Source organism: Suricata suricatta, chromosome 5 (genome assembly GCF_006229205.1).
Source record: "Suricata suricatta isolate VVHF042 chromosome 5, meerkat_22Aug2017_6uvM2_HiC, whole genome shotgun sequence".
Classification (NCBI taxonomy): Eukaryota; Metazoa; Chordata; class Mammalia; order Carnivora; family Herpestidae; genus Suricata; species Suricata suricatta.
In genome coordinates, this window is record NC_043704.1 from 55,978,642 (window position 1) to 56,005,512 (window position 26,871).

General features: G+C 37.7%; 1 protein-coding gene across 1 annotated transcript in view; it reads right to left on the bottom strand.

Annotated features, from left to right (window-relative positions):
• Positions 1–26,871, bottom strand: part of MORC1 (MORC family CW-type zinc finger 1) — a 167,228-nt gene that overhangs the window by 39,276 nt on the left and 101,081 nt on the right. The window contains 5 exon segments of the mRNA XM_029938704.1: positions 5,244–5,348; positions 7,609–7,627; positions 9,755–9,805; positions 9,997–10,223; positions 11,927–11,992. Of these exon segments, the coding sequence (XP_029794564.1) occupies positions 5,244–5,348; positions 7,609–7,627; positions 9,755–9,805; positions 9,997–10,223; positions 11,927–11,992 (468 nt within the window).

Genomic DNA, 26,871 nt, shown 5'->3' on the forward strand with positions numbered 1-26,871 from the left:
TTTTTCTCTTCTTTTTTTTTTGGTGGTGGGGGTGGTTATGTTTAAATGAAGTTGCTTTTACAGCACCAAAGACCTAATCATCTATTTCCTACATAAAAGGTAGCTACTTTTTTGCATGGACCTCAAGCATATTGTAGTATAGAGGTGGAATTTAAGGAAAGGTATTAAGCAGGCTATGTTTTAGCTTATGGGCAAGTAATGAATTGTATCATTTATCTTGAATGTATCATAGATAAGCTGCTATATAACGATTGCCACTTCAGATAGCTGTGAAATTAGGTGATTAACTAGTTGTTACTTAACCTTCTAATTTCTATATAAGTCTAATTACATGAAATAGAAGTTGGGATTTTGATTTTTTTACTTTGCTTTTCTTTTTGGAGTGTCATTGTAACTACTGTATTATAAATGATGGAAAATAATTGCATATGTTAAAAAAATAAAAATTTTTTAAAAATAAATAAAAATGACTACAAAATGAGGAATGTCTCAGTGAGAAAAGAAATAAAAGAATATGTTTTCCTAAAAAAATAGCCTCAACAGACCATAGGCCTAGAAGAGAAAGGGATATGAGGAGCATTTCATCATGAATGAGGCGACTGAGCAGAGGGAGAAGTTAGGTAAATAGGCTGAGCCTCCACAGATGAGAGCTCTTGGGGGATGAGGGATACCACGGCTGCAGTGACCAGCAACGGCAGATTCACTAGAGACATGAAAAACCATCAACATTCTTGTCATTTCACTCCAGTTGCACAACTGTCAATAGGACATCCAGAGTGAGGCGAGCCCAAAATTTGGAAGAGAGAAAAAGGCAGTAGGCTAATATGAAAGAAATCTGTTCAAAAGGCAGACTGACAGACACAACAAAAGAAAGAACGTGCCTATAAGCCTGGACCTATTCTCCATACACTGTGAGAAAGATACATTCCTAAGAGCACAGGGAGACACAGGGCCCGGGTGCTGGGCTAGTACCCTTTCAGCGTTAGTCGTGTTGGTGACATTGTCCCTGTCATGCAATTTAGAGGAGGTGGACATGGCAGCCTGTGTTAGCTGGAAGCCTTTTAAATATTCAGGCACATAACTCACCAGCAACCATCGGCCTGTAATTGGCCAGCTCGTGCAGACTGGCATAAAGGGTGAGACCGCATGGTATCAGTCAGCATGTGCCTTCCTGGTGGACAGAAGCTGTGTTTATCTTCCAAATGACCCAACTGCCATCATGCTCTTATCCAACAGTCTCATGAATTTGGATAATGTAAAATCATCTCTGTGAGATGGACCCTCTTTAATGTACAGAACATATATTTCTGAGCCTATTACACTTGAAAATAAGGCCCAGGGCCCCAGTAACTTCACCAAAATAATAAAAACCATCTGGTTGTGAGGGGGTGAGAAGTATCCTGCACGGTATCTAATTGTTCTCCTCTAAGTGATCACCTCTTGCCGCACTATTAGCCCTCAGTGCCTTCCTTCTTTAAATGAGACAAGTACAGAGTCAGAATTAAAACACGTGCATATATACACATACACACGTAGGCACTACAAGTAGAAGGTAACTGGGTAGAAGCCCAGGGGTGAAGAACTATTTTTTAATTTCTGAGTTTAAGAAAGTACAGACAGACAAGCATTCAGAAGCAATTATGTCCTACTGAAATTCCTGCAACTACAGCCAAACAGAGAAATTAATGTGCACCTGCGGATAATGCATATTTACCCAAATTAATTAGGCACACTGAATTTGAGAACGGATGTCCTGCTAAAATCAATGGGGCACAAATAAATCCTACCCCACACAAACACACAAGTAACATAAGACGTGAGAAATATTACATAAAAAGACAACAATTTTAATATGAATGTCATACCTAATTTATGAAAAAGTACTTGCTAAAAGCAAGGGAGGTGAGAAAGCAATGGCTAGGTGGAAAACATGGCAACCGGATTCTGGCAAGCAGGTGGTGACTAGTGCTGCTCACAGGTGCAGCTATATCACGGTTTGCTTCAAAGAGGCGATGTTCTTGTGGGGAAGAGCACTGGGTGTTGTATGGAAAACAATTTGACAATAAAATATTATGAAAAAAAAAAACAAAGAGTCGGTGTTCTTTACAACTAGTTGAGCTTTCTCTTTCTTTCTGGTTGCTGATTAAATTTTGACCCCTTTCCTTTTGAAAATGCAGTAAAAGCTTGGATTGCTAGTAACTTGTTCTGTGAGTGTTCCACAGGACGAGCAAACATTTGTAATTAATTTTAACTTGATAAAGGAGCAACGTTTTGCGAAATGAATAGTACATGACACTGAATGTCACATGATCACAACTAAGCCAACGGTTCTTCTCTCTCCCTCTCTCTATCTCTCTCTCTCTCATTGTGGGATTATGGGTGATGGTCTCCCATGCTTGAATGCTCAGTCTCAAGCCACAGTGTTTGGCAGAATTCAGTGATTTTTCAGAACATTGGAAGGAGCCCACAACAGGCACCAGTGTATTTTTTTGTAACTTTAAAGTACCTATGGACTGTCCCTTCCTTTTCCGTACAAGAGTTAGCTTAGGAGTGCTTGGCTTCACTCTAGGTCAGGCTGCCTGAAGATATGGACCCTTTCCTCTGCTGCCTTATTGCCAGGTACATTAAATACAGTATATGACAAAAATTCATTAATACTGTACTGTAGTCAACATATGTGTGAGGGTATACAATGGCCCCTCCATGCATCAAAATGTTGGAAAGAAAGATGGTAAGAAGAAGATGATTATGCTGGAAGTTAAGAAGAAACCATCGAGAACTACAAATGAGGTATGTGAGTGGTTAAAATTGAAATATTTTATAAGAAGTCTATGTCTGCATCTTTTCCAATGAGATTAGAAATGTGGGAAATAGAAAATGTGGGAGATGAGGTTAGAAATGTGGAAATGTAGAAATGTGGGAAACAGTGCAAAATTTTGTAGAAAATCACCACCTGAAAAAGGCTGTAGCAGTGCAAGCAATGAATCTATTTAACGACAATGCAATGTCACATTTCCACGAAATCCTCAAAAGGAGGCAAAAGCAAGTGTCATTGGTTAAGTTCCTTGTTAAAAGTGCAAGAAAAGAAAAAGATTCCATTGAACCAATAGATAGCAGTGATTCGGTCAGTGATGGTGAAAGTCGTCGCACAAAACAACCCTCCTCTCTAGTCTCCCTCACAACAGCCATGAAGGTTTTCAAAGGTAAGTGCAGTTACCTTGTTTACCTTTCTTTATATTTTGTATTTTCTTTATTGTTTTGTATTACATTACAATCTTGTAATCATTTTTTTAATGTTTTATTTATTTTTGATACAGAGAGACACAGAGCATGAGAGGGGGAGGGGCAGAGAGAGAAAGAGACACAGAATCCGAAGACAGGCTCCAGGCTCTGAGCTAGCTGTCAGCACAGAGCCTGACATGGGGCTCGAACCCACGAACATGAGAACTGACCTGAGCTGAAGTCGGAGGCTTAACCGACTGAGCCACCCAGGCGCCCCTGTAATCATTTTTATAGGAATATTTTTGGGGGGTGGAACAAATCATGAGTTTCCGTTATTTCTTATGGGGAAATTCGCTTTGATATGTAAGCGTTTTGGATTACAAGCATGTTTCCAGAATGAATTATATTCACAAACCAAGGTTCTACTGTACTTTGGTGATTTCTTTCTTCAGACCCTGGATTTAGTTGTTTCTTTTTGTCAATATGAAGGTTTTTCCTGCACCCTTTCACAAACCACACCTAGACCTTTTCAACATTCCTTCAGATGGCTTCTTCAAACAATGATAGTTTATCGATGAAGTGATGTGATGCCTGAGGGTAAGGGGGTAGGTGGATGAGACAAGACTGGCCATGAGGGAGTCACTGCAAAGCTAGGAAATGGGCACATAGGAGTTGATTGTAGTATGTCTGAAATTTTCCATAATGAAAAGAATTTTTATGGGGTTTTTTTTGAGAGACAGAGAGAGACAGCATGAGCAGGGGAGGGTCAGAGAGAGAGGGAGACACAGAATCCGAAGCAGGCTCCAGGCTCTGAGCTAGCTGTCAGCACAGAGCCCGATGCAGGGCTCGAACCCACAAACCGTGAGATCATGACCTGAGCCGAAGCCGGAAGCCAGACACTTAACCTACTGAGCCACCCAGGTGCCCCTGAAAAGAATTTTTAAATAACACCTCCATTATTGTTATACCATACTTTCTGACAATGATTTTCTACTGATGGACACAGAAATTAGGCTGAAGTTCGAAGACATATGTTCCTTATTGGCTCCCTGGCAAATAAAACTTAATCCACAATTCCAAAGAGCATTTTGAGATATTTTACCTAAAGACAGATATGAAGAGGGCAGGCCCCTTTCTAAATTCTCTTATATGTCAACAAATAGCAAATATCTAGGAGACTACAGTTATTCTTAAAGTTTAGCTATAAGCTTCTTGGTGACCAAGGTAAAAAGAGAACTACAGTGAGTAATAAAATTCATATTCTCATAAAAGGAAGCACTGAATGGATTTTTTCCTGATGTTAAATTCTAATGTTTAAATGAACTTTTAAATTATAGTACAAAGAACACTACGTAACAAAAGGAACGATGTCTTTAACATGGCTTCACAGATGAAGTATTCCTCATGAGGTCAGGCCTTGGGTCAATTCTTCCTAATTACCAAAGGCTTTCTTTCACTCTTGGATCAGGGAGGCAAAGCAACTCTGCTGGGATCTATAGTATAGTCAGATCTATAGCTCTTTGATGATGATTGATATTGGAATCAGGGATAGATAATCTAGGGGCATAAACAGAAATATATCTGCATTTCTTGAAAAGACTTCTCTAGGGCTTTTGCCAGTGGCATAATGTAAATCAGTTTAGGATTATACTTTCTGGCAAGGATCCACATTAGGAATTATAGAAAGGGTCACACGCTTTGGATTCAGGCATGCAGGTTTCAGGGTGACCTTTAAGTTATGTATGTAATTTAAATTAACTTACGTACTACTAACGCTTTCTCACCCTGACAACTAAAACAAAAAGCATCACAGACTAGTGGTCTGGATATACAAGTCCCATGTAGCGTTGGGAGTGTAACTAACTTTTCTGAGTATCGTTTCTTAACCTAAAAACTAGGTTATTCAATTAAATGTTCCAGTTACTTTGAGGTATTAATATGACATGCTTCTGAGATTCCTCTAGCCTTCATGAATGGAAATAAATATCAAGGTATCACTTAGTTGGTAAAATTTATCTCACCAGGATTATATCTGAATCTCTGTTGCTGGTTTCAACTTCAGTCAAAGCCTTACATTCCTGCAGGAGGTATTCACTCTGCGTCCTACTCATTTCCTGAGAAGAGACCTACGGCAAGATATCAACAAAAAATATACAAGGGTTAGAAGCAATCACTGGTACACATTAAATCATTTTTATTAAGCTATTAACTTCTGCAAACTTCTGTAGGATAAACAGGAAATTCAACTTCTAATATTTGTACTCAAGAAGTATATGATTTAGAAAGGTACTTAGAAAAGTTAAATGACAACACACAATGAAGTAAAAGTATCATCAGGCAGATTAAGGATGAAATGACTGCTGTAGACTATGGGGATCAATAGTGAATCAAAGGGCGTGTTGTAGTTTGCAAATGATCCCCCTGATTTATTGCCCATACACTGAATAAATATCTCATATGGATATACACAGTGTTCTTAAAATGTATGTAGGTGTTGCTGGGCGGACGTAAGATATACATTTATTTCAAAATATCTATGATGGCTTTCTCTTACATAGTTTTTTTTTTTTTAATTTCAGAGTGAGAGAGAGAGAGAGAGAGCAAGAGAGAGGTCAGGGGAAGGACACAGAGAGAGGGAGACAGAGGATCTGAAGCTCTTCACCAACCGCAGAGAGCCCAAAGAGGGGCTCAAACTCACAAACTATGAAATTATGACCTGTACCATAGTTAGACAATCAACCAACCACCCAGGTGGCCCTTTATATAGTTCTTAACCAAAAGACACTAGGCGTGTCTAGAATTATGTGTGAGGTCTGTGGTCATTTTTTGAACAGATGTCCTCATATTAAAAAGGTGGGAAAACAGCTGGTATGAAAAATGTATGATACAGAGAAACATCTCCTTTGATTGGCCTGGCTACTGTTAGACTCCCGGCTTCTTGAGAGCAGGAACTGTGTCTGAGTTCTCAGCACCTGGACCAGGATAAATGCTTACTATATGTTTGCTCAGTGAAATGAATTAACAAAGGGCATAGAGAGAAAATTAAAAGAAATTAAAAGCTGCAGATGTAGGAAACAATAAGAATATTATTTTTATTGGGGACTCTGCTTCCAGGAAATGGGGGGAAAGTCGCTTAGCATAAAGGAAGTGGAACCTTCTGAGAAACACACGAGTATGATAAAAACAATTCTCTAGGAAGAACGATTAATTAATTACCTCTGTTAATAAAGCTGAACTGTGGTACATTTAAGCTAAAACATTAGCTAATTCCAGAGCCATTGTTATCAAGCTTTAGGGGCACATTACAAGATTTACTTGAAGCATATCTGCTTACCCAATTCCATTTACTTAGGCTAATGTTAAAATTAATTACACTTCCTGCACTTCCTCTGGTAGTGGTAATGCCCAGAGCATTTATTGGACAGGATATTAGAAATTTATTGGAAATAACCCTCAAGCGATTGAAAGTTGTTTCCATTGCAGTTTAAAACTTGGTTAAATTCATTTTTCAAATGCTTATAGAGAATTCCACAGTCTCCTCAATATTCCTCAGTTATGGATTTCTGTAAGCAGAGAGTATCTTCTGAACCTGTCTCCATTTCTTCACCTTCCACTTGCTAATCAGTCCATTCTAATCTGGTTTTCATCCTCTCTACTACAATAAAAACAATAACATTTTCCCTGGGATCATCCCTGTTACCTCTAAGTCATTAAGTAAATGGACTTTTTTAGGCCTTTCAATAGAATCTAGGCCCTCTGACCAACTCTCCTTGGATTGACATTTCCCCACTCTGAGCTTTACTGATGACACCAGCACCTGATTTGTCCTCGTCCTGCCTGGCCATTCCTTCACAATCACCTTACCTCAGCCAGCCATTAGATGGCAAAATCCCTTAGCCTTCTGTATAGTCCTTCTTTTCTTTTTACCCTTACTCCTCACTTGACATGTCCTCTTGGAAATCTCAAACTATGTAAACTGATTTCCCCTCACGGTCTCAGCCACCTTCTACGATTCTCTATTTCAGTGAATGGAACTACCATCCAACTGGGTGCAAGAGCCAGATAGAGCATTGTCCTTCTTGCCATTTCCCTCTGCTTCACCTTCCATAGCTGGTACATCACCAACATGGGTCAGTGTCTCCTCAACACAAACACACAAGGTACAAGTGCACCAACTTCTTCTCTCCACTTCGCCACCATCGCTAGCCCAGGCCGCCAGTATTTCCCCACGAGACCACTGTTAACAGCTTCCTAACTGCTCTGCCTGAATTCACTGCATACTCCATATCTGTCAACAATCTTTTCTAAAGGAAAATCTGGTCACATCACTTCCCTTCAGTGGTGTGTCATTGCTTTTAGGATAAATGCAAAAGCCCCTGTCAAAGCCTGTGGGTTCTGCATGGTTCTGGTCACTCCCTACTCATCTCACACCACAACCCCTTTCCATCTCTCTGCCCCACCCTGGCTTAGCTGTCTTCTCAAGGTACTTTGTATTCACCAGGTTCCTTCTTTAGCAAATGCCTGCATTGTTTGCAAATGTTCTTTCTCTCTTTTAATCAGTTTAATTGGGATTCAATCCTAAAACGTCAGGCATCACTTTTTCAAGATTTTTCATCACTTTTTCCCAGTCAGTCCTCCCAGGCAGGGTCAAATCCCCTAATAGAAGTACTCACGCTACTAAGTTAGTAAACACGGCCACAGTGGCAGTTTACATTTGTCTCATTATCGGATTGTGTCTCAGTGTCAGGTCAATACAGGTAGGGGCTGTATGTGGTTTTGCTCACAGTTAAATCCCCTGTGGACCCGGCTAGCATACTGAATGGCACATAATAGATAATTTTACACACACACACACACACACACACACACACACACACAGTGAATCTCTTTTTAGTTGGGGAGAGAGAGGGACACAAAACTTGAGAGACTACTGAATACTGAAAACAAACTGAGGGTGGAAGGGGAAGGGGGAGGGGGGAAAACAGGTGGTGGTGATGGAGGAGGGCACTTGTGGGGAAGAGCACTGGGTGTTGTATAGAAACCAATTTGACAATAAACTATTTTTTAAAAAGTGAATCTCTTTTTTTAAAGTATAAAAATTATTTTAAATCCTGGGCACACTTCAACTTCTCAATCACTTGTATGCTTTAAATAATTTTTAAAATTTATTTATCTATTATTGAGAGAAAGAACACAAGCTGGGGAGAGGCAGAGAGAGAGGGAGACACAGAATTCTAAGCAGGCTCTAGGCTCTGATCTGTCGGCAGAGAACCGGATGCGAGGCTTGAACCCACAGACCATGAGATCATGACCTGAGTCAAAATCAGACACTTAACTGACTGAGCCACCCAGATGCCCCAATCATGTGTATGCTTTTAGAGCATTCAACCTGCACACAAAATATGCCAACAAATCCTGAGTCCTAAAATTGCCCAGTTAATGAGTAGAAATCAGGGTTAACAGAGATATGATTATAAAGTGATAGAACTACTTTTTACATTATAAACATGCAGCATTTTGGACAAAGATTAAATAAATTATATGAACTTGCATGTATATGATACATAACTCAAAGTAGTTATGACAATTTTGTCGATTATAGACAGTCTCTATAGGCTCAAAGAAAGATTTAGGACCCAAACTTCAAAATTACAGGGAACTGGACTTCAAATATTTTAAGAGAATGAGCTACCCAAAAATGGAATGAGAAAAGCTACCTTAGGAGGTAATAATATGTTTCTGTGAAGATTTTCTAAAATAGTCTATACACCACTTGCCAAAGATTTTACAAAAGAATGTGTGAGATATTTTTGCAGCATAACAATTGTTCAGAATAATTCCTTTTGAAAGAACCATGCCAAAAATATCTGGTCTCCCACGATACTTAACACAGTATCTTTACACAGGCCAAAGTGTGGTAGATATTTGCTGGCCATATCAGTTTATTGCTTTCGGAGTCTATGCCAATTTATTTGAATATTTTCTCTGGTGACCCATCTCTACCCTTTAAGGGTAAATTTAATTTGGGGAAGAGTAAAAAGGCATCAGAAATCAAATTTGATGAACAAGGCAGATAAACTAGGCAATGAATGTTGGCTTACCAAAGGTTTTAACTGGCAGTGAGACATTGTATGAAGCATTTAGCACTGAATCTGGCACAGGGTAAATGCCCACTTAGTCTTATTACTATAAGCTGAATCTGACAACAAGTTCTCAAAATAGAATTAGGTAAGAGTAACATTATAAGAATAAAAATGTAGTGATTCTTTTAATAGAAGCAAACTCATTTGGAAATTGTGGGGTGGTTCATTCGTTACAGTAAGTCTCAACACTTAATTGTATTATTGAGATTATATCCCATTTTTCCAGAACCTCTACCACTGGGGTAACTACCGATTATGACATACAGCTAGGCATTTTTGCTATAAAGGCACTGAATACAAAATCCTCAAGACTACAGGCTCATCCTGTATGCAAATGTCTCTCTTAAATACAGATTTTAAATCCTTTCCCATCCAGGCAGTCTTGGGGCCCTTCAGTTGGTTAAGCTCTCCACACACTGTGCTGATGTGCTATTTGCCACCTGACTTTTCCTCCAAAAGAGAATAGAGAAGAAAAAATAGAAATTGGGACCTTGTCCTGGAAAGCCAGATGACAATGTATATGCTATAATTAGAGTGCTTTAAAAATGTGAAAATGAAGCAAAACCTTTACCCAATGCTATTTCCAGAATAAGTGAATTACTATACATTTTGTGACTCAGAAAAGAAAAACACCTGGGATCTCGTGGGGAGTCTGATGTTTTCTGGCAGGGCTGCGGGACGTCTCTGCTTTTGAGGTTTTGCTTTCTTCTGGGTAGACCTCTTCCTAACTTTGGTCTCTGCAATGTACTCCACATCAGAGTCTGTCCCTTCAGTGCTGACAGAAAGCTCAAAGGATGCAAGAGACTCCTGCTTCAAGTCATGGCCCCAAGGCCTGACTTTCTGAGTTTTTGTATTTTCCTGGAATAACAAAGAACATATTTTTGTTATTTGGTAGTCATCTTATTTATAGTTAATTGCCATCTCCCTCAAAACCTTATGAAATGAGGTGATACTTATTACTAATAAACACTTTTAAAAAGCAGAAGTGTAGAAAACAGACTACAGCAAATACATTCCACTGTAATAGCTCATTCAGAATCTGATTCAGCAGAGCTGGGCTGAATCCAGAAATCTTTTGGTTCTGAAGATGGCAGAAGACTACAAACTGAGAATGTGGTGCGCTTCCTGACTTCTTCCCCACAGAGATTTTCTTGCCTTTGGCTCCCTGGTGCATATATACATCAGTAATCTATTTATCTTAAAGGCTGAATGAGGTTTATCAATCCTATCATCTATCTGCCTGTTAAGAAATATGGGAAACTACATAGGGGCACTTGTACCCCAATGTTTACAGCAGTGCTTTCAATAGCCAAATTATGGAAAGAGCTCAAATGTCCATCAACTGATGCATGGATAAAGAAGATGTGCTTTATATATATAATGGAATACTACTTGGCAATGAGCAAGAATAAAATCCTGCCATTTGCAACAACATGGATGAAACTGGAAGGTATTATGCTAAGTGGAATAAGTCAGTCAGAGAAAGGCACACTCATATGTGGAATTTGAGACACTTGACAAAAGACCATGGGGGAAGGGAAGGAAAAAAATAGTTTCAAATAGAGAGGGAGACAAACCATAAGAGACTCTTAAACACAAAGAACAAACTGAGAATTGATGCGGGAGTAGGGGAACATGGGTGATAGGCACTGAGGAGGGCCTTGTTGGGATGAGCACTGGGTGTTGTACATAAGCGATGAATCATGGGAATCTACTCCGGAAGCCAAAAGCACAGTGTATACACTGTATGTTTGCTAACTTGACAATAAATTATATTTAAAAAAAAAAGATTGGACAACTCAAAAAATAAGTTAAAATTAAAATTAAAACAAATAAAAATAAAAATTAAAATGTCAGCCCTAAACCTGGTCTAAAATAGTGTACTTCTGGTGCACCTGGTTGGCTCAGTTGATAAAGTATTTGACTCTTTGATTTCAAGATCATGGAGGCTACTTTTAAAAAAATAAATAAAAAATAAAATATAAAATATAAATAACTAAAGGGGTAGAGTTTTCTGTGTGTGTGCATGTGCAGGCTCGTGTGTAATTGGGATAACTGGAAAGCACCTAAAGTTTAAAAAATATTCCCTCTAAATGTTAAGTTTTAGATGATAACAGACATTTTAAAAATATAATGTAATATGCCATTTAGGAAACACAAGAAATGATGTAGGAATTATATATACAACATTTTCTAAGCAAATGTATACTCATAGACTGAAGCAATCTCTCTATGAATATGGTATATGATTATATATACATATATATATAACCATAGAAAATATGGGAAAGAAATATATTAAAACATTAAAAATGGTCATCATCTTCAGACAGTAGGATAATGGGTATTTGAATTTTCTTATTTATACTTTATCTTCTAAGTTTTTCCTAATAAATATGTATCACTCTAATAAGAAAAAGTAATGGCAATTAAAAATATGTATTAGTGCTTCACTAACTGAACCTCATGAACCATGATGATATTCATTGGCCCTTGATAAAGTTTGACCCTTCATATGGGAAACATGATACAAATGGCTAAATCCTACTTTAATTACTCACCTTGGATGCTGAAGTTCGGCAGGTAGTAGTGAACTCCATGATTCTACTTGTTGGAATAAACTGAGGCTTTTATGAAAAAAAATCATTAGGCAAATATAAGTAAAGTAACTTTCAATTTGAATATTACAATAACTCAATATTCTTCATTTCTTAAAGATGTTTCAAAATTGTATACCCTTGGGGTGCCTAGGTGGCTCAGTCTGTTAAGTGTCTGACTTTGGCTGAGGTCATGAAATCATGGTTTGTAAGTTCAAGTTCCGCTTTGGGCTCTGTGCTGACAGCTCAGCAGAGCCTGGAGCCTGCTTCAGATTCTGTGTCTCCATTTCTCTCTAGCCCTCCCCTGCTCACGCTCTTTCTCTCTCTCAAAAATAAATAAATTTTTAAAAAATTTTAAAAAAGATTGCATACCCTGACTGATCCCTATTAAGGGATCCCTTTCAGAGTAGATCTACTGCAACAACATTCTAATTAGGTGTGGCTGGTAACATAAAAGAATGCAAGGGCTTGTCAAAGCATTATAGGTCAGATATTTCATGAGCAATTTCGGGGTACCACTGTATCAAACATGTCTCCACAGCCCCTGTCCCCTTTCTCTGGAGACTCTTTATTCCCCATTGGCAGGTCCCAGCATCTTGTCTGAATCCTGACCTTCAGCAATGGCTCTGTTTAGTTCAGAGCTCGGGGCCTGAGCTTCAAGGGACTTCTGAGAGTAGACTGGCCTTAACCGTGTGCCAAATAACTGGAGGCTGCCTTGAACTCACAGGCACAGCTAGAGAGAGAGGAAGCATCTGTCCTGAAAAAGAAGTACCTTTTAAGCTGGTATTTTGATGTGAGGTCGGTCACGTTAAAAGGATGAGATGTTAATTAAATACACAGAGAAAAAATAAAGAGTAATACAGGCCCTGTGCCCCAGGCTCAGGTTCACTCCCCGTCGAATGAGACTCTGGTTAGGGGGTCTGCCTGGACCTCCTTTGTGGTAGTACAACCATTAACGTTCACTGTGCCACAAACATCAATGTGGTAACCAGCTCAGTGGCCAGATTCTCTAGGACATAATATTTACTTTCCTCTTCCAATTTCCCCTGAAATTGGGGAGCCCTGGCTGATTAAGGTTGGTTCTGCTCTCTGCTGAAAACTTTTCTGATGTGGATGACCTGTATAGAGTTTGAAATGGTGTCCTTTTCCTCAGTCTTGAGACCCGAATGCCTCTTAGAAAACCCTATAAACTGCAGGTACCTTTCAAGACAACGCTTCCAAAACTGAATTCATTATTTCCCTTTATATCTGTACCCACCTTCAACCAGAACTTCCTAATGCATTCCCTCTTCTGACTAGTGACATCACCGAACACCCAAGCTAGGTTATCCTTCGTTCATCATGACCCTCAACCCTCTCCACCTAATCAGTGATGAAGTCCTGTGGATTTCTCTCCTTAAATCTTTTTTTTACACTAGCTTCAAGTCACCATATTGTTTAAAGTGTTTTATCATCTCTTGAATGAACAATTTCTATAATCTTGTTTTTCTTGCTTCTAGTTCACTTCCTCCTGGTCCCTCAAGGGAGAATTAATTGCTTTATTTTCTATGCCCCCATCGCATTATTTCTTTTTAGATGTTTCTATAGATAATATACTCACAGGAAACAATATACATTTTTTAAAGTATATATTTTTTAAAAATCTCCTTACTTGGGATGAGCACTGGGTGTTGTATGGAAACAAATTTGACAATAAATTTTTTAAAATTCTCCTTATTACTCCATTCTTCATTTGTCCAGTTCACATTCCATTGCTGTTACTTTTCTGTTTATCTTTCCAGACATGTTTATACATCATACAGAAGCATATATAAATAAGTTTGCCCCACATTTTTTGAGGAATGAAAAAACGGTAGTATATTATATATACAGTCTGCATCTTGCTTTTCCACTTAAGCATATATCCTAAAGATCTTTCTAAATTAGTCCTTAAAAAGCTTCCTCATTTCCTTTTACAGATGCATTGTATTCCAATATATTATACATTAAATTATTTAACCAGACCTGTTGACAAACATTTAAGTCTTCTTAGTATTGGAGTCTACAAATTATGTTGCAGTGATGTATAAAACAGTTAATTTTGTAAACAGGTAATTTCATATTTGTGTATGTATATATAATCAGTTTCTAAAAGTGCAATTTCTGAATCAAAAGGTACATGCATTTGTAGCTTTGATAAAACTGCTACATCATCTCCACCAGGCTTTCTGGGAGCCCAGCATACGGTCATACTTGTGAATATTTCAAGAGCATGGATAAAAAGTACACCCTCTATTTTGAGAGTACAGAGTATATATAGATTATATAAACCTTAGTATTAGAGATTTTGAATTGTTTAGGTATTTCTAGGCTGAGGGCAAATTAAAGTTTTCTATTACTAGCACAATTGACTCTTTTTCCATGTCCCATTTGTAGGTTTTTGCTTTATGGAACTCAACACCAAATTAGCTGCTATGAGAGATTTGTAATTGATACATCTTTATTGTATACTGACGACTTAAGTCTAATTAAATGCCTTGGACATTTAATGATTTTTTGCCCTTGATTTCCAAATTGATATTAGACTGGGCCACACTATTTTTATACACTTTTTTGAAATAACATTTTCAATTTTTCTGAACTGTCATTTTAATTCCTCTGGGTGCACGCTAGGAGTCCAATGCGCTATCCACTGCGCCACAGAGCCTGTACACTGAACTGTCATTTTAGACATATGTCTTGTATATAGCACAGGATCGAGCTTTGCTTTGTGATGCAACCTAAAGTTCCTTGTCCTTTATTAACATAAGGTTTAGGCCATTCATATTTGTTGATACTGTATATGTGGTTAGTATTAGTTATCATATTATTTTATTTTGTTTTTATAATTTGTCGTAGGCTTTTAATTAGAGTCCATTTTCTTTGTTTTCTGTGGGTACTTCTGATATTATGTAGTTTGTTTGTTTTTGCCTAGTAGCTACCAACAATGATAATTTTATAGAACTCTTATTCTTATTCTTAGTTCTTTCCATCTTTAGACAGTACCTTTAAGTTTCCTACTCAGGATGATGATGAACTGTTTATTTCCTCTTCCCTCTTTTCTTCTGCTGTCTGATATTTACTGGTATTCTCTTTCTCTATACTTACATCAGTACCAAAAAGTACACTTAAATTTCAATGATACTTCTTGGTCTTCTATGACAGACAAATCTTCTATGGCAAACAAATCATCTTTCACCTTTCATCCTTGGCTTCTTTTGTTTGGTTAGTTGAATTATTTCTACATTGCCAGGGCATTTACATTCAGTTTGATAACTAATGTCACATATGTTTTAGCCTATAGTTTAACCATATTTATAGCCTATAGCCTATAATTAGAATAAATGATTATTTCCAGGTTTTTTGCTGTAGAATTTTCAGATATCTCTTGGCTGGTTGAAGTTTGATCTTTACTTGTTTTTGTCAAAAAGGGATTCCTGAGGGTTTTTTGCCTTTTTTCAAAACTTTTTGTTTGTAGGCTTTTAATTTGAAGAATAGTGTGCTGCATATAAAATTCTTGGTTTACACATCCTTTCCTTGAGAATCTTATAGTTTTTACTTCACTATCACTTGAGCTGAGTTATTTCTTATAGAAAATTTGAAGCCAATCTGAAATTTTTGTGTCTATAAGTGACTTGATCTCTATGCCTAGTCATCAAAACATATTATCTTTTACTATACAGTTAAGTAACTTTTCTAGAATATGTCTTATTGTTGACTATTCTGGGATAATTTACCTCACTATGCAGTGTACTGTTTCAGATATGTAGCACAAGTTTTTTGTTTTAATTAAAAGTTTTCCTGATTTATATCTTTAAAAATGTTTTCTTCCCTTACTTTTTCTTTGGGTATTCCAATTATGTAAGTACTGAATCTCCTTTTCCTACTTCTATTATCATTTTCTTTGTAACTATAAGCAAGCCCTTCCTAATTTCTATTCATTTTATTTGCTTTTTCACATATATCTTCTATAGTTAGGGGACAGCAAACTTTTTCTGTAAAGGGCTAGATAGTAAACATTTTAGACTTTGTAGACACTACAGTCTCTGTTGCATACTCTTTTTTCAATCATCCAATAATGTAAAAATTATTTTAAGCTTAAGGATCATACATGAATAGGTAGTGGGCTAGATTTGGTTAATGGGTAATAAATAGTGCGCTGACCCCTGCTCTATATTCCCAATGTGTTGGGACACGTGGGTGGCTCAGTTGGCTAAGCATCCGACTTCGGCTCAGGTCATGATCTCATGGTTCATGTGTTCAAGCCCTGCGTCAGGCTCTGTGCTGACAGTTCAGAGCCTGGAGCCTATTTTAGATTCTGTGTCTTCCTCTCTCTCTGCCCCTCCCCCTCCCTTCATGCCTCCTTCCTCCCCCCTCTCTCTCAAATAAACATTAAAAAAATTATATTCACACTGTGTTTATCAGAGCGATAATCTGCCTTTGCATTCTTTCCAATTGTATGATTTATTTTTTCTATTTCTTCCTTGAGTTCTACCAAATCATATATTATTTGCATTGTTTCTTGCTATTTCAACATCTTTTCCTAAATTCTCATATTTGTTCTTTGAGGTCTTCCTTCATAAAAACAACTTTTTTTTTACTAAGTAAAAACTTGTTTCTAAATGTGTATTTCTAAGTGTGTGTGTAAAATTTCCTTCTGATCTGTATCAAGATTTTTTTTTACATTTCCAGCTATATTGTGATATAATTTGACATTATCACTCATTGCACATAACTCAAGTGTACAATTGAATAAGATTTGACATATGTATAAAGTTATCATAATCATTAAGAAAACAAACATACTTACCATGCTCAAAAGTTTCTTTGTACCCCTTGTGCCCCTCTCTACACCCCTTCCTGCCCCCATTCCATCCATGGGCAACCACTGATCTGCTTTCTCTCAACATAGATAATTTTCATTTTCGAGAATGAGTAAGTGGTATCACACAGTATGCAATTTTTTTCTGGTTCTTTCACTAGGAAGAATTATTTTGAAATTAATTTATGTTGCTGTGTGGATCAGTGAGTGATTCATTCCTTTCTACTGATGAGTAGTATTCCACTGATTGAACAGACCATAATTTGTCTTTTGGGTAGCTTTCAATTTTTGGCTATAAGAAAACTAATATGAGCATACAAGTTTTGTGTAGACATATGCTTATGTTCATATGTGTATTTGCTTGGTGAACTGTCTGTTCATATATCTACCTATTTTTTAATTATGTTGTTTATCTCCCTACTGAGTTTTTAAAGATCTTTACATATTCTAGATACAAGGCTAGTGTCAGACATTATTTTACAATTATTTTCTCCCAGTCAGTGGCTTGCTTGCCTTTTCAGTTTCTTAATTGTGTCCTTTGAAAAGAAGAAATGTTTAAAACTTTTTAAAAAACATATTTGCTTATATTTGAGAGAGAGAGAGAGAGCAGGGGAGGGGCAGAGAGAGAGGGAGACAGAATCCAAAGCAGGCTTCAGGCTCTGAGCTGTTGGCACAGATCGTGACATGGGGCTCAAAAGCCACGAGATCATGACCTGAGCTGATGTTGAATGCCCCATTGACTGAGCCACCCAGGCACCCTGAAAAGCAGAACTTTTTAAATTTTAAATAAATCCTATTTGGTAATTTTTTTTTGAGCTGGTGCATTTTGTATCATATTTAGGAAACTTTTCCAGGGACACCCAGCTGGCTCAGTCATGTAAGTGTCTGACTCTTGATTTTGGCTCAGGTCTCACAATTAGTGAGGTTGAGTCCCCCATCAAGCTCCATGCTGACAGTATGGAGCCTGCTTGGGACTCACTCTCTCCCTCTCTATCTCTTCAGTGTAAATTCATATGAGTTTTAAATGTAAGCTTTTACATTTAAGCTTATAGCCCATTTCAAGATAATTTTAGTACTGAGGTAAGAGTCAAGGTCCATTATTTGGGGGACATATGGCTCTTCAAGTGTTTTGGTATCATTTGTTGAAAGGCTGTTCTTTCTCCCACTGAAATGTGCTGGTCCCTTTATTGAAAAACAACTGAACATATATGTGAGTCTATTTTTGGACTCTCTATTCTACTGCTCTGTCTCTTTTTACATCAATACCACATTGTCTTAACTACTGCAGGTTTATAAGTCTTGAAATTAGGTAGTGTCGGTCCACCAACTGTTCTATTTCAATGTTATTTTGATTACTGTTGGCATTCCACATGATTTGGAAATGTTTGCAATTTCTACCAAAAAACAATCTTGCATAAATTTTGACTGAGGTTGGGTTGTCTACAGACCAGCTGGGAGAATTAACATCTTAACAATATGGGATCTTCAAATCCATGAACATAGGTTATCTGTCCATTTATTTGTTGCATGTAATTCTTTCAGCACTGTTTTGTAGTTTCCAGTGTACAGGTCTTGCATACCTTTTGTTAAATCTCTCCCTAAGTATTTCACATATTTAAAAAAAAATTTTTATTGACCATACTTCCTATACTTCCTATAGTAGCTCATATATTTTAATGTGACTGTAAATAGTATTATTTTTTAATTTTAATTTTTAATTGCTTGCTGCTAGTATGTAGAAATAGCTGACTTTTATATGTGATGTTGTGCCTGTAACCTTGCTAAGCTCTCTTCACTAGTTTTGGCAACTTTTTTATAGATACCATCTGATTTCCAAATAAACTGTCACAACTAAAAAGAAAAAGTTTACCTCTTCATTTGCAATCTTCCCTTTCTTTCTTTACTTTCTTTTTTCTTAAGTTGTTTAAAAATTATTATTCTCAAGTTAGTTAACACATAGTGTAGTCTTGGCTTCAGGAGTAGAACCCAGTGATTTGTCTTATATGACACCCAGTGCTCATCCCAACAAGCGCCCTCCTTAGTGGCCGTCACCCATTTACCCCACCCTCCCAACCACCACCCCCATCAACCTTCAATTTGTTCTTTGTATTTAAGAGTCTTTTATGGTTTGCCTCCCTTTCTGTTTTTACGTTATTTTTCCTTCCTTTCCCCTTTGTTTGTTCATCTGTTAAGTTTCTCAAATTCCACATATGGTATCTGCTTTTCTCTGAATGATTTATTTCACTTAGCATAATATACTCTAATTCCATCCACATTGTTGCATCTTTTTCTTACTTTCTTGCACTGGCTAGAACTTCCTGTCCAATGTTGAACTGGAGTGGTGAGAGCCAACCTCCTTGCTTAATTCCTGATCTTAAGAGAAGAGGATCTAGTCTTTCACTACTGAGCACAACTCTCAATGTAAGCTTTTTTTGCAGATTTCCCTTTTTCACATTGAGACAGTTTTCTTCTGTTCCTGATTTGATGTGAGTTTTTATCAGAAATGGTTGTAGTTGCTTCTTTTTTGTCATGTCATTTATATTTTACTGGGTTTTTCATTTTTTTCTTACAGAATCTTATTTTTATGTTATATATTTATATCATTTCCTGTTCATATTTTACTGGAAACTTTTTTTTCTTTTTGTATGATACCTTGTTTAGCTGCTATACTATCTCATTTCTTAAACATATAAGAGGATTTCCAGGACTAGATCTTTCCCAGCGTTTTATATAGAAATGGAGAACAAGATTCTAGACAAGTCCCCCAAAGCCCCCACCAAATCACACTCTTCTTCTCATCTACACACACACACACACACACACACACATACACACACACAGCTTCTGCAGATACAGCTTTTGAGTACTTTCATGTGCATTCCACATCTACTTCTATGAACCAGAATAAGTCCAGTAGGGTTCTTGTTGCCTCCTGGCTAGAGTAGACAATGGCTAGAACTTTTCCATCTCCAGAAGCACCCTTTTTCACTAATTTATTTGTATTAATTCTTTAGATGTGCTACCGCTAAGCTGTTTCATCCACTTTTCCCCCTTTCTCCTGTGGATTTCCTGTATTATCTTGATAGCTTTGAGCAGCCCTGAGTAATATTTTAGTGTGTGTGTGTGTGTGTGTGTGTGTGTGTGTGTGTGTGTGTGTATCTCCTAGTATGACTGAAATCTGAGTTTACATTTTTGTTTTGTGTTTTCCTTGTTGCCCTTAGAAGGCTTCCAGAAATAGAACAGGAAGATGCTAAGTCTGTATAGCCACACTTACATCAGAAGTATCCTATTATAACACCTTTACCTCTCTTTATCATGGTATGGATCACACTTAGTTGTGTGTTAACATGTGTGTCTCTCTCAATAGATTTTAAATTTCCAAACTCATTTTTATGTGCAACGCCTAACACAATGTTTAGTACTTTATAGGTACTCAATAAAATGTTGATGATTGAAAGGATAAAGAGATGCCCCCAGAGCCTATAGCTCATCTATTCCACACAGTTGAAACACAGCCACAAGCTTATTCTGCATGCATAATACGACCACTTCTTACTCTTGGATATTATCGCCTCTTTGAGATGCTTTATATTAAATACCAGTATATACTCTCTTCCTACACTTGCATCACCCAAGGATAAGTTTTGTTCCTGATACAGGAAAATAGATTGAGCCTAGCCCAGTAACAATATATGTATGATACAGTTAAATTATTTGGGTTTGCACTATTTTTGATACTGGCTTAAAGATACTGACTTTTTGCTATATAATTTTTTGTAATGACTTTCAACCTCTATTAATCACATCACTAACCTAAAATTGTGAATAAAACTTTTTTAATTCAATAAACTTTCCTCTTCTATATTAATTTCAGAGTTGTGTTTCCACAGAACTTTAGACATTATAGGAAAACACAGCAAAAATTAAAATGTCTCAATTACATTTTGAACAGAAAAACATCAATGATGCTAGTCAAATAAAACATTTTACAGTGACACAGAAGCCAATACCAGACACTGAAATGACCTCCAGATGCCAGTAATAATATTCCAGATGAAGGTAAAATTCACTCATAATTGGGAGAACACAGCACTGGTTAGGGGAAGAGGCATTCAAAGACAGCCATACTGAGTCTTTCTTTCCCTGCATGGTTCTATACCCAGAAAGTTTCACTACAGTCAATTAATAGTTTCATTATATCTACAGTAAAGGCACACCACGTCTTTAATATTGGGTCCAATTCTCTTGCGAGTCCTGTTTACCTTTATCTTTAGTTTCATCACATACTTTACCTTGTAACTCCAAGGACTGCTCGAGTTAAGTGAACTTACACAGATCTTTTTTTCCCCTTAAACACGATCCAGCTCTGAAATCCTTTTGCTTCTTTATTCTCCTATTTCTCTCAGGATTATTAATGCTCTTCATAGCTACTGAAACTTTTATTTCTTCAGTTCTTCTCTTTTCTCTCATTCTTTCACACCCCCTCTTGCCTTCCCTTCCATTCCCCATTCTGCCTGAGAAAAACAGTACATTGCTTCAGCTATGCTCAGCCACACCCAACACGATAAACCCAGCTTTAAATCAGTCGTATTATTGATCATTTTCCCTGTGTGCTTAGAAATTTAAGGCTGCTAAGCTTTGCATTACTGTTGAAAATACACCACAGGGGCGCCTGGGTGGCTCAGTCGGTCGAGCGTCCCACTTAGGCTCAGGTCATGATCTCAGTTCCTCTGGCTCTGTGCTGACAGCTCAGAGCCTGGAGCCTGCTTCCGATTCTGTGTGTCCCTCTCTCTCTGCCCCTCCCATGCTCGTGTTCTGTCTCTCTCTGTCTCTCAAAAATAAATAAATGTTTTTAAAATTTTTAATAAAAAGAAAAAGAAAAAAAAACACCATAAAAAAGGCATGGTTCTCATCCTCTCCGGACCTATTGTTTTACTCATCCTTGGTCGGCTCTGTTCCCCTTGACAAAGATTGCTCCAAATCGTCATCATGCCCTGTACACAAAGCTTGCCTCTTTCACCATCAGCGGATGGCCCTGACTCTTCTTTAGAAAAAAAAACAAAACTAGGTACTAGGTGTGTATGAACCCCCTTACCTTCTCTCCCACAATCTCAGAGGGAAAAAATGTCTCTCCTGTTACCCCAACTTACACTCTCTGTGTCCAATTAATCCTTCCTGTCTTTGCTAAAATCTTTCTGTATCAATCAGGCCTCATTTGTGCTGTGAATCTCACTGGCTCCCTTCTCTTAGTCGAGAAACATTGTCAAACTTCTCCTAACCACAAATTTAACTCAACCCTACCCCCCTGTCTAGCTACAACCCTCTCTTTCTCTGCCCCCTCAACACAGAGTTTCTTTTAAGAGTAGCCTATTACTCATGGCTCCTACTTCTTTACTTTCTGACCCCTTAACCTACCTGGCATCCTCTCTAAAACTGATCTCACTTTACTGCTCAGTGGCCTTTAAATAAAAACCAGTGGATCAAGACAATGAGAAGATAAGCCACAGACTTGCGAGAAAATATTTACAAAAGAAACATCTAATAAAGGTTGGTTATCCAAAACATACATTTTAAAAATCCCTTAAAATTCAATCAATAAGAAAACAATCCAATTTAAAAATAAGCCAAAGACCTTGACACCACACCAAAGAAGATACACAGATGGAAAATAAGTATATTAAAATATGCTCCACATCACAAGTCATCAGGGAAATGTAAATTTCAAATGATACCAATACTCATCTATTAGAATCACCAAAATTCAAAACACTGAACACCAAATGTTGGTGAAGATGTGGAGCAGCAGGAGGCATCATTCACTCCCGGTAGGAAAGCAAACGGTACAACCACTCTGGAAGACAGTTTGGCGGTTTCTTAGAAAGCTAAACAGATGATCCAGCAATAGCACTTCTTGGTGTTTGTCCAAAAGAGTTGAAAATCTATGTCCACACAAAAACTTCCATATGGATGTTTATAGCAGCTTCTTTTAAAATTGCCCAACCTTGGAAGTACCTAGGATCTACTTTGGTAGGTGAATGGATAAACTGGTATATCCAGACAATGAAATATCATTCAGTGATAGGAAGAAATGAGCTATAAAACCATGAAAAGATATGAGGAAACTTAAGTGCATATTACTAAGTGAAAGAAGCCAATCTGTAAAGTCTATATACCATAGAGGACTCCTACTACGAAACATCCTGAAAAGCACAAAACTATGGAGACAGTAAAAACATCACAGGTTGCCAGGGGTTGAGTGGAAAGAGATGAACAAAGCACAGAGGAGGTATTTTTAGGGCAATAAGTATACTCTGTACGATACTATAATGACAGGTATATGTCATCATACATTTGCTCAAACCCAATTGTGAACCCTGAGGAACTATGGACTTTGGGTAATTATGATGTGTCAGAGTAGGTTCACCAATTATAATAAATGTACCACTCTGGTGGGGGATATGCATAATGCTAGGGGGGTGGCTATGCGTGTGTAGGGGCATAGGGTATATGGGAAAGCTGTGTGTCTTCCTCTTAATTTTATTGTAAACCTAAAATGTGGACTTAGTGCAGTGCCCAGATCATATAAATACAGAGGTAATATTTGCACACTTAATTTAGTAATTCAGCAGAATTAAAGGCAAAAGACCAAAACAATATACTAAAAAATAAGATCAGAAAAAAGTTTTCTAAAGCATTAAGACAAAAAGTAGGGTATTTCAGTTTTTATCTATTGAAGTATCTTCTGCGGAGACAGGAATAACATATAATTAGTGAACTAAAATAAATTGGCATATGTTAAGTGTATTAAATGAAATTGACCTTAATGAAAAATGTTACTAGTTCCTCCAGAAGTTTTCCCTCCTTAATTAGTGACAGGTATTCCTATGGATAGATGCATTCCTACTAATAGATGGATGAAGATTACTTACGGAGTTGACCTTAATTCTTTAAATATAGTCTTAAAAGCCATTTGTATGCTTTTTTTATTTTGAAAACACATTCTTTTAATTGCATATTTTATGCAACAGACATCCATATAACTGGTAATCTGCTTCAAATTCTGTCTCATTTACTTAAGGAGTAGCTGTTTACCAACAGCATTCTTTTTATCATCACCATCATCTTCAGACTTCAAAGAATCATTATCAGCCTTGAAAGCTTGCTAATATCAGTATTTATTTTTATATGACACTTAGAAACTCTCCTAGAAAGATTCTTAAATTTCTTTACATGTTTGGAAAGTCCTGAAAATCATAGACTGAGTCAGCAAAAGCTGCACAAGATCAAGTGTCTCTAACAGCAGAGAAGCTGAGGGATCCTCAACCTGGGGAGGTCTGTGGTACCTAAGAATCATCTGGGGAGCTAGGTAGTAATGCAGAGTCCAAGGCTTCAGTCCCCAAGAGTCTTGTTCAGTCAGTCTGGTGGATCCCAGGGAATCCACATTTTTCGAACATGTGACATTGTCATTCAGATGGCTAAATCATCACAGACTCACAGCCTTGGAAGGTGAGGATTCTCCCTTATAATTGTATCTGTGCTTTGTGATGCTACAGAGAAATTACTTTTATGTATCTATACCATTAGGGCTTTCTGATTGAAGTTTACTAAAACTTGAGACCTGGGATAGGAGAACAAACCTAGGAAATTAGTTTATGACTAGTTATTAGTGAGAGAGCATCTCCAAAGAGATGTACCTCCTTGAATACATGTGTTTACATTTTGATGTGGGAATGGAATTTGAGACAGTGTGGACATTGCCTGGGTTGTAAAGGCTGGAGAAGCTAGTCTTATCTTGTCCTGGAAAGATTTATTTATATTCCAAAGGGAAGAGTAAGAATTCAGGATCCCTCCCAAAGAGTAAAGCGGTATATGTGTATGGAGGGGAACAGACAGATGGCTGTCTCTCTCCTATTTAAACATCAGGTTCCTTTTTTTTTTTTTCCCCCCCTTTCAGAGTTCTTTACCAGTAGTACAAAGTCTGGTAGAAGTAGGACAACATCTGATCTGACTCATCTCATCCACTGCCTCAGGGATACAAATTAGGGCAAATGGGAATCAGCACAATTATTTGCTATAATTAAATAATAATTTTCTTTGCTCCAGAAACCTCACGTTTGCATTCAGAATAAAATTAATAAATACAGATATTTAAAACTTAACAGCTTGTAAACAAAGATGGCAATATTCACAGACTCTAAGATTTGATGGGTCTTTGTGAACATCTAGTTAATCCCCTTCTTATTACTGGGCTCAGGGATAACAGGATCAAAGACTAGAGACTCAGAGAGGCCTGAGGTCTGCTGCTTATAAAAAAGAGCTGGACCTGCAGTTGAGGATCTTGACACCAGGCCAGTGCTGCCTACCACATTCAGCTGCCTCCACCATCTTAAAGACCCCTACACATCCTCCCTCTGTACGGCCTTCCAGAGAGATCACCACCCTCCAAATCTGCCTAACAGAGACAGAGTTCCTCAAAAAGAAAAATTATGATTGCTGTTAGCTATTAATTTCTCAATTTCTCCCACACTGAAGAGCTATCAATCCAAACTGAAAGCAAGATATCAGAGTAGTTCAAACAGCTTTGAAATAAGAATCAATCTTCTATTTTAAGTGTATCTGTATTCCTGTCTTGTTTATGTGACTTCAGCCAAGAAAGGTACGTGATTCAATAACAGTGAGGGGTCTGAAGTTTGTGCCAGATTCTCTAGTTTCCTAACTCTACTCTTGGCAAGTCCCTTCCCTGCATCTCAGGTTCCTCTTCTATGACCGAGAAATTATAAAATCATAGGAGTGTCACAGGGTGTTAAGTGAGTCAGTACACTCACAGCACCTCTAACAGTGGCCCGTTCTAAGCAGTATTGTCATTTAATCCTTCCATTCATCCTTCTTTAAACTCCTCATCTATGTAATGCATACAGTTAATCAGAGTAGTTTTAGAATTCACCAAAATATACATGATTATGGAAATCTTGGGGAAGAAACTGAAGAGGAGAAGGGAATTGGAAATACAAATAATATGCAATTATCTTTTAGTGGAAAAAGAAACCCTGTGGCAATCAAATGACACGGTATATGCATAAACAAGTGGCAGATAAACCATGAAGCAAATGAAGCTTTGGCTTCAGGACCCCTCCCTGACACAGACTCCTTCCTACGCTCTTTCTCCAACTTTGTATTTATAAATGTTGTGATTTTTTTCTTGGGGGAGGTGGGGGGCAGCCGGAGCTCAAAACTATACAAACCTCAAGGTCTAAAAAAAACTAGATCTGCCTGTGTTCAGAAACATAAATTTTTTTCTGTTTTTTATTTAATTTTGAGAGACAGAGAGAGACAACGTGAGCAGGGGAGGGTCAGAGAGAGAGGGAGACACAGAATCTGAAACAGGGTCCAGGCTCTGAGCTAGCTGTCAGCACAGAGCCTGACATGGGGCTCGAACCCATGAACCGTAAGATCATGACCTGAGCTGAAGCTGGACACTTAACCAACTGAGCCACCCAGGCGCCCCAAGAAACACTTTAAATAACACGAATTTATTTTCAAATGCCAGGAATAATTACCAAAGGTCTTGGCTAGAAATCCTCCTTGAAGATTCTCTGAGTAGAGGAAGGATGATTCTAGACCATCAGAAAGGAAAGGTCATTTCATATAACAGTTAATTCTCTGGGTCTGAATTAGAGCCCCCAGGTGTGTCAAGAATTAGAAGGCTGGGTCTGGGCAAGCAAGATTGACTGAAGAAAGTCAGGATTAAAGCACTTGCTGGTCAAGGACAAGGTGGAAAATAGAGATTACATATGAAGTTCACTCAAGCATGTAGGAGTCAGGATAGAGGAAGGAACCAGACACGAACCAAGAGTACAATTAGGTAGCCAAGTCTTAACAATGAGAAATCAAGAGGCATAAGATGTGGGGTCTGACTTCAAAATCAGAACAACTGTGAAATACAGTTCCTTAAACTGAACTGAAAATGTGAAGTTGGGTCCTGAGTAAGAGGGAAGGAAGATTAAGTCTAACAAGATGAAAAATGGGATTCAAGCGGAGAGGGAACGACTCAGGAGTATTGGTGTGCAGG